This window comes from Rhinatrema bivittatum, chromosome 5 (assembly GCF_901001135.1).
Source record: "Rhinatrema bivittatum chromosome 5, aRhiBiv1.1, whole genome shotgun sequence".
NCBI lineage: Eukaryota > Metazoa > Chordata > Amphibia > Gymnophiona > Rhinatrematidae > Rhinatrema > Rhinatrema bivittatum.
Genome location: NC_042619.1, coordinates 109886217 through 109900062, shown reverse-complemented (window position 1 = coordinate 109900062; position 13846 = coordinate 109886217). Strand labels below are relative to the sequence as shown.

General features: G+C 46.0%; 1 protein-coding gene across 7 annotated transcripts in view; it reads left to right on the top strand.

Annotated features, from left to right (window-relative positions):
* SUPT20H (SPT20 homolog, SAGA complex component) overlaps nt 1-6184 on the top strand; it is a 270381-nt gene extending 264197 nt beyond the window's left edge. For all 7 annotated transcript variants that reach the window (XM_029602737.1, XM_029602736.1, XM_029602739.1 and 4 more), the window contains one exon: nt 5005-6184. In XM_029602737.1, the coding sequence (XP_029458597.1) occupies nt 5005-5169 (165 nt within the window). In that variant the 3' untranslated portion in view covers nt 5170-6184. The remainder of the gene's footprint in view (nt 1-5004) is intronic.
* Nucleotides 6185-13846: the final 7662 nt, after the last annotated feature.

Sequence of the window (13846 nt, the reverse complement as noted above, 5' to 3'; positions counted from 1 at the left end):
GAGAGCCTGTCTGCTGGGTACAGAAGACCATTGGGATTACGCCTCCTAGTGGTGGTGATTTCTTGCAGGCTGCTGCTCTTAAGGCGGGTATCGCTTATGTGGCGGACGCGCTCTGTGACTTGGTGCGGACGTCTGCACGTACCATGGTTTCTTCTGTGGCGGCCCGCAGGCTCTTGTGACTCCGCAGTTGGTCAGCAGATTTGTCCTCCAAAGCTCAGCTGTGTAATCTCCCCTTTAAAGGGAAGCTACTATTTAAGGAGGATCTGGACCAGCTCGTGAAGCTGTTGAGAGAATCCACGGGCAATAGGCTGCCGGAAGATAGGAAACTGGGCACGTAGGTTTTCCCGACTCGGGCGCGTTTCTTGGATTCGCGTCATTTCCGGGCCAACAAGTCTGTTACCGCGCAGTGAAGCAGGGCTCGGGGCAGCAGCAGTCCTTTCGTGCTAACCGCAGATCAGGCAGAGATGGAGCATGTCAGGGCTTTGGAAGTAGAAAGGTGGCCCAATGAAGCTAGTGTTCACCACTTCTCAGAAGATGTAGGAGGCAGATTGTCCAGCTTTTACGAGGAGTGGGAAAAGATTATCTTGGACCGTTGGGTCTTAGAGGTAATAAAGGAGGGTTACGCACTAGAGTTTTCCTGACCCATCAGGGAGGCCTTTGTAGAGTCCCGCGTCTCCTCTCGCAGCAAGTGGGAAGCGGTGTCAGGGGCCCTACAACATTTGCTCGCCTTAGAGGCCATTGTTCCCGTGCCGTCTCCAGCACAGGGGCAGGGATGGTACTCCGTGTACTTTGAGGTTCACAAGGAAGGAAGGTACCTTTCCGCCCATTCTCGACTTGCAGAAGGTAAATAGATTCCTTCAGGTCCCGTGCTTCTGCATGGAAACTCTGAGCACGGTAGTGGCCGCAGTGCGCAAGGGAGAGTTCTTGGCCTTTCTGGACCTCACGGAGGCATATTTGCACATTCCCATTCGACCGGACCATCAAAGTTTTCTTCGTTTCACGATAATGGGACATTTTCAGTTCCAAGCCCTTCCCTTTAGTCTGGCGACAGCACCCCACACTTTCACAAGGTGATGGTGGTAGTTGTGGCAGCGCGTCACAAGGAGGAACATAAGAATATGCCATACTGGGTCAGACCACCAAGGGTCCATCAAGCCCAGCATCCTGTTTCCAACAGTGGCCAATCCAAGCCATAAGAACCTGGCAAGTGCCCAAAAACTAAGTCTATTCCATGTTACCGTTGCTAGTAATAGCAGTGGTTATTTTCTAAGTCAACTTAATTAATAGCAGGTAATGGACTTCTCCTCCAAGAACTTATCCAATCCTTTTTTAAACACAGCTATATTAACTACACTAACCACATCCTCTGGCAACAAATTCCAGAGTTTAATTGTGCGTTGAGTAAAAAAGAACTTTCTCCGATTAGTTTTAAATGTGCCACATGCTAACTTCATGGAGTGCCCCCTAGTCTTTCTATTATCCGAAAGAGTAAATAACCGATTCACATCTACCCGTTCTAGACCTCTCATGATTTTAAACACCTCTATCATATCCCCCCTCAGCAGTCTCTTCGCCAAGCTGAAAAGTCCTAACCTCTTTAGTCTTTCCTCAAAGGGGAGCTGTTCCATTCCCCTTATCATTTTGGTAGCCCTTCTCTGTACCTTCTCCATCGCAATTATATCTTTTTTGAGATGCGGCAACCAGAATTGTACACAGTATTCAAGGTGCAGTCTCACCATGGAGCAATGCAGAGGCATTATGACATTTTCCATTTTATTCACCATTCCCTTTCTAATAATTCCCAACATTCTGTTTGCTTTTTTGACTGTCTCTTTCTTGGGTTGTAGCACCTAATATGGAACCTAACATTGTGTAACTATGGCATGGGTTATTTTTCCCTATATGCATCACCTTGCACTTATCCACATTAAATTTCATTCTTACCTGTATGATTGGCTGATTTGGTCGAAGGAGGAATGCGAGCGGTCCCTGTAGAAGGTCTTCGTGCCTTGGGTTGGGTCAATCAATCTACAGAAGAGTCACCTGGAGCCTTATCAGTCCTGGATGTACCTGGGAGCCCTGTTCGACACTCAGAAGGACAAAGTATTCCTTGCACCGGACAGGATTGTGAAGTGCCTGTGCCGTCTGGCGATCCCAACGGTGTGGGACTATCTGCAAGTCTTGGGATCCATGGCGTCCACATTAGAGTTGGTGTCCTGGGCCTTTGTTCACATGTGGCCCCATCACCATACACTGTTGTCCAGGTGGAATCCTTTGTCGGAGCAGTACATCTCCCCTTACCCCTGCCCGGAGGGTCCAGATCCAGTCTCTCCTGGTGGCTGCTCCGTCCGAATTTGGAGAAGGGTGTGGAACCTCCGTATTGGGTGATGGTTTCCACAGACGCCAGTCTTGCTGGCTGGGGTGCGGTGTGGTTGGGCCAGTCTGCTCAAGGTTTGAGGCGTGAAATCACATCTGTGCCATGTGGGGAGTCCCTCAACTGTACCTGATGGCAACTCGTGCCAACACCAAGATGGAGAGGTTTTTCAGCCGCAGAAAAGAAGTCGGCTCGATGGGCGTGGATGCCCTGGTGTGTTCATGGCCAATGGGAATCCTACTGTACATCTTCCCTCCATGGCCTCTCATAGAAAGGGTCCTTCAGCGCATAAAGTTGCATCACAACTCGGTGGTTCTGGTGGCACCAGAGGGACCACGGCACCCATGGTTCGTGGACCTGGTTCGACTCGTGGTGGATGGTCCTCTCCATCTGGCCCATCTCCCAGGATTGCTATGTCAGGGCCCCATCTTCTCGGATCACTTCTGTCTCGTGGCCTGGCTTTTGAGAGGTAGAGACTAGGTTTGAAAAGGTACTCTGAGCAGGTCATTTCCACTCTCCTACAAGCTAGGAGACCAGCTATGTCTATGGCGTATGTTAAGGTCTAGAGGGTGTTTGAAAACTGGTGTCAACTGCGTGCATTAGATCCCCTTGTGGCAGAGGTTTCACGTCTTGGATTTTTTGCAACAGGGACTGGCTTCAGGGTTGGCATACAACTTGCTTCGAGTGCAAATCGCTGCCTTGGAGGCGCTAAAGCGCAAGCATTGTGGGCGTGTGCTTGCTGCTCATCCCAATGTATCCCGGTTTTCGAAAGGGGTTAAACATCTGCACACCCCCCCCCCATGCGAAAGATTTGTCCGAATTGAAACTTGAACCTAGTTCTTAGAGTGCTTTGCGGAGCTCCGTTTGAGCTGTTGAAGAGAGCGACCATTAAGAACTTGACGCTGAAGACAGTTTTTCTAGTAGCCATTTGCTCAGCCAGGTGGATTTCAGAGTTGCAAGCCCTGTCTTGTAGGGATCCGTTTTTGTGGATTTACAGTGATAGGATATCGAGGCGAACTGTGGCTTCCTTTGTGCCTAAGGTAGTGATGTCCTTCCATGTTAATCAGACAGTGGATTTGCCAGGGTTTCCAAACTGGTCGAAAGATTGCCCTAAAGATAGGGAGTTGCATCTTTTGAATGTGCGAAAGATTCGTGTGTTACCTGGAAGTCACTAATCCCTTTTGTCGTTTTCCGAGTCTTTTTGTGGTATACAGCGGTTTGGTCCTCGTTTCACACAAGTATCAGGCACCAAATGTGCCTGATACTTCACTTTCAATGCATATCCAGCATGGCTCTCTGCTTCAACAGCATGGGAGAAGACTGATACTTCACGCATATCCAGCATAGCTCCCTGCTTCAATGGCAGGGGAGAAGAAAAACAACCAATAAGGGCTGTATAACATAGTCTGGGTAAAACAAATAAGCATGGGTGTAGCTTGCTTATTGGCAGGGGAGAAGAAAAACAACCGATAAGGGCTGTATAACATAGTCTGGGTAAAACAAATAAGCATGGGTGTAGCTTGCTTATTGATGCGGCTACTACCCCTAACTAATCAAGCTAGATATTTCACTTGGATGCAGCTCCATCACTGCTCTCTACATTAAAGGTGGGGGTGGAAGGGAAATAGAACCAAGAGCTAAGAGAAACAGATAAGTATGAGAGAAAAAATGTGTGAAGCTTGCTGGGCAGACTGGATGGGCCATTTGGTCTTCTTCTGCCGTCATTTCTATGTTTCTATGTTTCTATATGTATTATCATCTGGATGTGAGAGCGCAGGATGAGTCTTTTGGTGAGTGTCCTGCATGCAGGCCTTTCAGGTTCCTTCCCAGCATAGGGGGCTTGGGTACATCCCACTGGTCTGGACTGATCTGGGTATGTTCAGGAAAGGAAAATTGGTTCTTACCTGCTAATTTTCATTCCTGTAATATCACAGATCAGTTCAGAGGCCCACCCCATTTTAACTCCGAAAGCCTGAAATTCCTGTTGACTCTTGGGACGCTGAGAATTTTAACGGGTTTCTTTCAAGCAGGACCTGTGGTGTCCCACATCTTTGTCTTTACTTTGTTGTTTATAGTTGCGGTTGCACATGTTTACAGTTCCTTGTTAGTGGGGGGCTTCCATCCCTTCAACCTGGTCACCAGCTCTAGGGGATAATATTTATCTTGGCTTGGGTACAGGTCAATCCTGAGAGACTTCAGGTGGCACTCTCTGTTAAGTAGCAGTACCTCAAAGTTTTGTTTCTCGTGACTCCATCTGTGGGTGGGGATGCATAACCCACTGGTCTTGACTGATCTGTGGTATTACAGGAGTGAAAATTAGCAGGTAAGAACCAACTTTCCTTGAGGCCTCTGCTATGGTAAGTTTGGCGAGCCCCCACTCTCAAACACCCATGTTGGCAGTTCTTCCTCTGCCCCCTCTCTCTGGCAAAATATTCTCTTTCCCACTCTCTTTCCACAATAGATAGGCAGGAAGGCACTGAATATGCTGCACTTAAGGGCAGGTGAGATATAAAACCAGTTATGTATTTATGCTGTAGAGAACAAGGGAGGAACAGGAAAGTGTATAGTTCTGTGACTGAATTTTGTACTTTGCACACTTAAGATTTAATTTTTTTTTAATCTTTTAACAGTTTCCAGCTGGTTCACTGATTTTCAACCCCCAGCAGCAGCAGCTCTCCCAGTTTTCTCCACAACAATCTCAGACGCCCCCAACCTCTAGTCCTCAACAACAGGGAGACCAGGTGGGCCATTTACCACTAGTAAGGGCACGAACAACGAAAATGGACAGGTGTTAAACTGCTTCATTTTTAAAACTCCCTGCTGCAGAGACAGCAACAACCCCAGAACTCAAACAGCAAGAAGTAACATGAGGGGTTAGCCGCTTGCCCGGGATGGATTTACTTATTTATACCATTTCCCCTTTAAGACCTTAACAAGACATGAAAATCTACCTGAATGTAATCCACTTTGAAGCGCTGAAAAAAGTGCGAAAAGCGGAATATAAATCTAAATAAAATAAAAATAGAAACAATCCCCTCCCCAATACTCACCCCAGAATTTATAATACATACATTCTTTGCTAAGTGTATGCTCAGATTTTCAGACTTGATTTCAGGATATCACCGGTGTGGATTCATTTGTCTATGCATGCATATTTTCATAATCTTGGCAGCCAGAGGCCTTTATTTCTGTGGAGTCAGACAGTAATGGTGTAGACTCCCAGCACTGGAGTGCCACCTTGTGGCTGTCTGTACGCTGTAGGTTATCAAAGAATATAGAGCGAAGAGGAAAGACTGGATTACAGCACATGACTATGAAACCCAACTCCTTTCTTAGCCTGGCACTGCATAACCTTGAGCAAAATTGGTGGCAGATTATGGAGAACACTTCTTAAAGACTGGATTTTTGTTGGACTTGCTGCTTATTTTTCATTTGCAATTTATCCTTCCCATTGGATTTACCAGGGATGCATCATGTCAGTATTTTAACTGCTGCTATATCTTTTTACTGCAGAGACCACCCATGGTCCTTAGATATTTCTAAGCAATACTTGGCTAATCCCTACATACCCTCTTTCCAGAGCACAGAGTGTGACTTCACCAATATTCCCATCCAGAGAATGCTAAAGCTTTGCTTACAATTTTGGTTAAGATAATGGTACAATAATCCTTATGTCTCTTGAATCATGGGCTCTTCAAATCAAACTGCTGTTTCTAAATCTTGAATGTGTGATAATGTGGAATTTTTTAACAAATGGTTAGGATATATTTTTTAAATGAAAGTGCTATAATAAATATTTATATATTTGAATTTTATTTTACACAACACTTATTGCACAGCTCTTGACAGTAGTTAGTGGAATTGTTGTAGGTTATACAATATTTAATTAGCCCAACAAAAATAAAGGCAGCAGTTTCCTTAGTAAGCTTGCAACTCCTCACTTCACCTGACTGTGCTACCGTGAGGGAGCATTTCCACAAAGGCAAATGCTTTTCATTGCTCTGAATACGTCAACATGTGTGCTTTTTCTTTCCTGTTATTTTGATGTCCTTAACTAAAGATAGGTCAGCCTAAGCTTTTAAAATAAGGTTTATCATGAGAATTAGAGATAAACTTCAAGTCAACTGGATGATTAAGGGGAGTGATGTTCCAAACAGCAGTTTTTTCATCTTCATATGTAATAGGATAAAGTTTCAATGTCTTATCTGTCTAGGGCGATGATGCTGAAATACTTTGTAACACACTTAGGTATTTAGGGTGCAGTCTTTCCTGTAATAGCATATTCTTATGCTTTAATTTGAATGAGCTAAAATATATCCTTATCCTGCCAATACCAGTCCAGACAAGTAGATTATGTCTCCCTCCGAGCAGGTCCAGATAGAGAACCACAAGTTTTCTGTGAAGTCGGTCACAGTGCATGATCTTGGGCAGCAATAAACCTTGTCAGTAGTTCTCTGTTTGAAGTAGGTACAAACATATGTGCAAGCAGTGGAGGGCTTTGGCTGCCCATCCTTTGAAGGTTTCAGTAGAACCCAAGGGATAAACAGGTAGACTTAGGTGTACCCTGAGATATTAAGAGGCTCTAACCAACGTGGTGGTTAAAATCCTTCTCCCTCCACTGATATCATGGGCTTTGGCTCTTTTACCTCCCCATGTAAGGGGTGTTTACAGTGAAGAGGATAGCCAATCAAGTTATTAAAAAAAAAAAAAAAACTGCACCAACCAGCTTGGATTGTGGTGACAACTGCAGTGTTCTGGCAAAGCCCTGAGGAAATCGGAAGCAGGGAGGACCAAAGCAAATGTTGCACTGCTGAAGTCTACAACCAGAGTTCCTCCAGGGGCCTGGGGATATGAGTGTGTGTAGTGGCTTAAGAAGGGGAAGTGTGGGGCAGCCTATGCAGCAAGATTCACTAGTGCAGGTGCCTGGGGGATCAAAACTCAAAGCAGCTGTAGTGGGGAAGGACCTGGGCAATTTTTGACCTGAGCTGATTCCATTTTAGGTTTGCACCAAGAGAGGGAGAGCCTGGCATTGTCTCTGCAACTGCTGCTTTCTCTGGAGGTTTCCCCCCCCCCTCCCCTGAAAGCTTGGGGCCACAAGTCCCTTTTTCCCCAGAATTTGTGCAACTTTTGAAGACTGTCTCTCTCCTAGAGGGCAGGCCTGAGCGACACAAGATGGCTGCTTCTCAAGAAACTCTCAAACTTAGCATTTCCTAGAGAATCAGAGCCTTCACCCCTCCAGCCAATGTGCCTCAGGATGGGGAGAGGAACAGTCTGTTGGGGGTCACTGAAGAAAAGGAAGGGGACACTCTTAGCAGTTACAGAGTAGTCTTCTATCTTCTGCTACAAAGAGAGGAGCTAGTCTCTTTCATATCCCAAATGCTGAAATCCTTAAAATTTCTGATCAGCAGCCTAGGAAGCCCAGGTTGGAGGGGGATCCATGCTGGATGTCTTTTCCCTTAAACAAGGCTATTGAAGACATGATTACTGTGAAATGGGAAGTTTCTGATGCTGATCTGAAGGTTGAAAAAGTGATGAGAAAACTATCACCTTCTGGCTGAAGATTAAGAGCATATATTATGGGCTCCTAAACTAGGTGCCTTTGTCCCATTGTTACTCACAAGATTACTATACCTGTGGCAGAGAGTACAGCTGTCAGGACTCTCAAGAGAGGAAAATCAAATACTGCTCAGATAAACTTTTGAGATAGCCACATTAGCCTTGTGAATAAGTTGTGGGGAGATATGGCCCAAGCTCTGAGAAGGGAACTGGAGCTCATTTGATTCTTAAGCATTGATTTGGATAGAACCCGGTGGGCTGCAGTACAATTTAATTAGAGCTTCAGCCATAACCATGATAACCACACTTCAGCCTTGATGGCCATGGCTCAGAACCTATTGTAGCTGAGGCACTGGGCAGCTGCTAATGCCTCAATCTTGTTTGAGCAAGCTACTCTTCAAACACAAGCTCCATTTCAGGAAAGACTTGAAGAGTCAGTGCAGGATCCTGGGGGGAAGTAAAGACCTACCGATTACCAGTGGATAACCATTTTAAGGCCTGCCGTTACAATCGTGGATGAAATTTCCAGGCTTACAAGTCTTGAGGGGCCAGAAAGAGTCTGTTCTTTCATGGAGGGAAATCAGATTCTCACAATAGAGGCTACTCGGGACAATAAGGACCAGTGAGTGTCCTTACTGGTAAGTGGAAGGCTTGCACCTACATCCCAACAGACTTAGTGGGTGCTGGTTGACAAAGTGGCTATATTCTGAAGTTGGCCTTTCCCATTTCAGATGCTTATTTTAATTTGAGGAAGAGAGGCAGCAATGGAGTCAACTGTGCAAAGGTTGCCCTAGTTGGGAGAAGTAGATCTGGTTCTGGCCAAGGAAGCGGTATTCTGGACTTCTTTTGTAATGCCAGAGAAGGAAGACACTTTCAGGCCCATTCTGGACTTCAGAAAGGAATCAATCAGTGTCTCATCCCCAACTATGATAGAAGCTTCTTTGCACATCATCAGAAAAAGGCATCACATATCAATGGTTTGTGGTGATGGGGAGTCATTTACAGGTCAGATCTCTTCCATTTAAACTAGCCATGGCCTTGTGAACATTCTACAAGATCATGGTAGTGGAGACAGCCTTTTTGTACAGAAAGGGCACACTAATATACCCTTTTCTAGACAACTCGCTTATCAGAACCAAGTTGGAAGAAGAGAATAGTCCAAGTTTTGCAAGCACTGGGTTGGGTAGTGAATTTCTCTATTAGCAGTTTGAATCCCACGCAAGCTTTGGATTAGTGGGGAGTGAGACTCAACACCACTATGGAGAAGGTGTTCTTAATACGAGGGAGTCTGTAAGATACATTTATGGTTGAGAAGAGTGTTGCCAGCAAGCTGCTGTCAGATGTAGTCCTATATTCAGGTCTTGGGCTGTATGATGATAGACTGGTGTCCAATTCTAAGGCTAACAGCATATATATAACATCTTCAGAACTCCCATCTATGGCGGTGGGCCCCAGTGTAGGAAAATTGGTTCTTACCTGCTAATTTTCATTCCTGTAGTGCCACAGATCAGTTCAGACTCCTAGGTTTTGCATCCCTGCCTGCAGATGGAGACAAAGTTTCACCAACACTATATATAACCCAGTGTGCTAGGTGCAGTCCCTAAGCATTGAGCTGTACATAAGACGATAAACTACTCCAAAACTTTAACAGCAAACTCCTCCCATCCACCAGGAGGATGGTGTCACTGTAGCCAACTGGAAACTGTCCCAGAAATTAAGGTAAATAAACATCATTGAGAACAACTAACAAATCTACATTACATACAAATTATCAGAACAAGTGGCTGACTCTACCACTCTCAATGGGTGGGACTCTGGCCTGATCTGTGGTACTAAAGGAACGAAAGTTAGGTAAGAACCAAATTTCCTTTCCAGTATGTACCCAGATCAGTCCAGACTCTTGGGATGTACCTAAGCACCCCTAAACTGGATGGGAGCCGGAGCCCCACCATCCAGGCGATAGTGTCTGGCAAAAGTGGGCATTGACTTCCCCGTTGCTGCCCTGCAAATCTCCTGTGGGAATACCAGCTGAGCCTTTGCTCAAGAGGTTGCCTGAGAACGCATCAAGTGAGCTCTCAAACCCTCAAGCACCATTCGACCCTTAGATATATACGTAGAACCATTCACATTTTTAAGGCAACATGCAATTGTATCTTTAGAAGCTTGACACCCCTTCTTTGGACCATTCCACAAAAAAGGTGATCTGATCTAAGAAACGCATTAGTAACTTTCAGATACCTCAACCGTGCATACCTCACATCCAAGTGCCTAAAATCTCTTGCATGAGGCACAGCGAAATCAAAATCTGGAAAGACTGGAAGTTTTACAGTCTGATTAACATGGAACACAGAAACCACCTTAGGCAGAAAAGGGAGTACCATTAATGACTCCCACAATTCTGAAGTATGCAGAAATAGATCTCAGTACGACCCAGCCTGGAGCTCTGAAATCCGCCTGGCCGAACCAACAGCCACCAGGAAAACCACCTTGAGAGTCCTTTAAGGTCACCCTCCTCAGTGGTCCGAATGGAGCCTCACACAAACCCCTAAGCACCAAATTAACACTCTAAGATGGACAGGTCTTCCGCACCAGAGGCCGCAAATGCTTCGCTCCTCGATGAAAACGTATGACAGCTGGATGCGCCAACAGAGAAATAACCCTGTACCTGATCTCTGAGACAGCTCAAAGCTGTCACCTGTACCCTAAACCAAACCCTTGATCAAACTCTCCAGGAAGAAAAGAAAATGTGTGATATGTGGAAGATTATCTGGCCTGCAACAAGGTGGCAATAATAAGTTTGGGATATCCATTCCATCTCCTCTCAAAAGCCAGGCTGTGAGCCAAAAGTGAGCCAACTGGTCCAAAAAAAAAAAAAATGGGCCCTGGCAGAGATTTGACAGATGGCCAAACTTCAGCAGTCCATCTATGGCCGTGTTGATGAGATCTGCGAACCATGGACAGCGTGGCCACTCCAGAGCCATCAGAATCACTGTGCCTGGATGTTTATCTTACCAGTCATATCACCTTTCCCACCAGAGGCCATGGAGGAAAAACAAAGCAGAATGCCTCGAGGCCATGGCAGAACCAGAGCAACTATGCCATTTGTCTCATGTTCTCTTCACTGGCTGTATAAACTAGATACCTTGTTTTGTCTGGTCACCATTAGGTCCATATGAGGCGAATCCCATTTGTTACAAATAAGACACATTGCCACCTCAGACAGCTCCCATTCCCCAGGATCTAAGATCTTCACACTTAGAAAAATCTGCCTGAATGTTGTCCACCCCGGCGATGTAAGATGCTGCTATTTTCTCCAAGTGCTGCTCCACACAGACAATCAATTCCTGAGCCTCCATCCGACTCTTGGTTCCCCTTTGGCGGTCGCATTGTCTGATAGGACTTTCATCAGATGATCGTGCAAACACCAATGTGACAGAAAGGCAAGTAAAGCGTACTGCACCGCTCTAGTCTCTAACAGATTGATAGGCCTAGAAGCCTCTTCCTTCGACCACTGGCCCTGCACAGCCTGACCCTGACACACTGCTCCCCAGCTGGAAAGGCTGGCATCAGTGGTATTATCACCCAATCTGGAACCTCCAATTCCACACCATATTCCAGAAGAAGCCACCACAAAAAGAGTCCAGCAGAAGGGGAAGATGAAACTCCTCAGACAACGGATTCCACCGGGAAAGAACAGCGCTCTGAAGAGGCCGCATGTGAGTGAATGCCCAAGGCAATAAGGCCATAGGACTTGCAATTAGTCCTACATCCTGGGCTCTGAAAGCTCAAACAGGTGATGACATGACGTAAGCATCTCAAATGGGTCAAACAAACTCCAGTGCCTAGCTGTCTTTTACCACACTTAAGACGCACTGGTCTGTGGTAATTTTGGCCCACTCCTCAAAAAAAAAAAAAAAAAAGCACTACACACCCCTCCTACAGCAGGACCCAAAGTGTGGACCAGCTTCGCCTTATTTGCTCCCCCTGCATCAGTACCAGAATTGTCCCGGGTCGTTCTCCTGCCACCACGAAAGGACTGACTCCAGGTCTGAGTTCTAGCTGCAGCCTGCTTCTGAGGACCTCCAGAACCTTTAAAACTGATTCAATTTTCTGTTATCTCAAAACAGAGCAGGAAAAAAATCTCTATCCTTTGGCTTATCTACTGGCAGCCTCTGCACCTTGGATTCTCCCAGATGTTTCATCTGCTCCAGGTCCTTTCCAAAAAAAATAGATTGCCTTTAAAAGAAAGAGCACCCAGCTGATATTTGGACCACATATCCGCTGACCAGTTACACAACCACAACAATCTCCTCTAGGAACAATAGAGGAAATTCCTCTATTTTAGAATCTTCCCGGTCTCCCACAGCACCAGTGCCAGCAGGAGAAAGCATTGCATATCTCCCAGCCTGAAGCCACGGCCAAATTAGATCATGAAGGAGGCGCTCCCAATGTGCCTTCTCCACCTTCCACACACACGATCCCCCACAAGGGCAGCATGAACAGCTATGCACTGTAACACATGGGCTGGAGCCACACACACCACTACCCCAGTAACTTACTTGCATCCCCCCCCCCCAGCGCTGCAGCTACTGACCGCCTGAAACTCTGACACACCAGCAAAGGAAAAAGATAAAGGCTCCCCCCCCCCCCAATAAACTTTAAAGAGCCAGTGCAGACAAAGCCAGAAAAACAAATACTTTCCTGCTCTTCAGGTTAGCTATGCAGAGCTGTCAGCTGGTCTCACTGATATCTCATGGGGTATGAGAGATCTGAACCACCAGATGTTCACCCCACGGAACCTCTGGACAAGTTAACAGAAGGGTCACCAAACCTCTCCTCGTCTATCTCAAACCAGGGGGGATGGCCCCACCAGGACCTCACAACCCCCTGGGAGGATGTAGAAATCATTTGAATTCTTTCAGTTTTCTTTTTCTCCCTCCAGAGTGCACCATCTACTTGAGACAGAGAAATACTGATGGACTGCAGGTGGCCCACTGGGTTATGTACAGTGACAGTGAAACTATCTCTGTCTCCATCTACTTGCAAGAATACAAATACCAGGAGTCTGGACTGATCTGGGTACATACTAGAATTCATAATTTTGAAGTGTGCTTACCCATTCTGCAGCTTGTCAGGAAGAGGTTGGTAGTGGCTCATCAAGGACAGTATGAGGAAAGAGATGAGTTTGGAGATTTCCAACATCACCGTTAACAATGGATGCTGACCTAAGAGGCACTCACTGTCACACCCAGGAGGCACAAGGCCTATGGTTAAAACAGGAAATGGAGTTGGTTCATCAACAAGTTGGAAACCAGAACCATTTGCCTAACTGGCCTTTCTCCCACTGATTTGAGGAGTGGGAGTCAGAGTCTTATCTGACAAAAGTGACAGCAGTGACACAGCTGAGCAAAGGGACAAAAAAAAATGTTCTGGTTGCCAAAGAACCAGCTATCCTGATGGAATGGGCAGAAAGACACTTAGCAGCACTGTTCACATAGCCAATAAGGACAATGCTGTACTCCTTTTTCTTCAGTCTCATCTCAGATGCTCCACCCAAGATAATGCAAATTAAAAGGTTTGTGTTTTTTTATTCCTTCCCTTTCTGCCTCTGACAGCAGTTGCAATTCTTTCTGCATTAAATCACCGACAGCAGCAGCTGCAGCACAAGTGGCTTAGCTGCAGTTTGACACCATTCAGGCAGCCAAACAAAAAGTAAAAAGCAGCAAGGTACACCAACCACTGCAAATTCTTGAGCCTTGCCTTCCTCACACACAAGGTAAACCAGCATGGATGGAGGTTTTAAACAATGTAGAGAGAGAGAGAGAGAGAGCAGTCGCAGTGAGAATGATGAATACTTTGACACAAGTCCCTCTGCTGAGAATTAGGAGCTCTGCACAAAACCAGTCTGCAATTGGA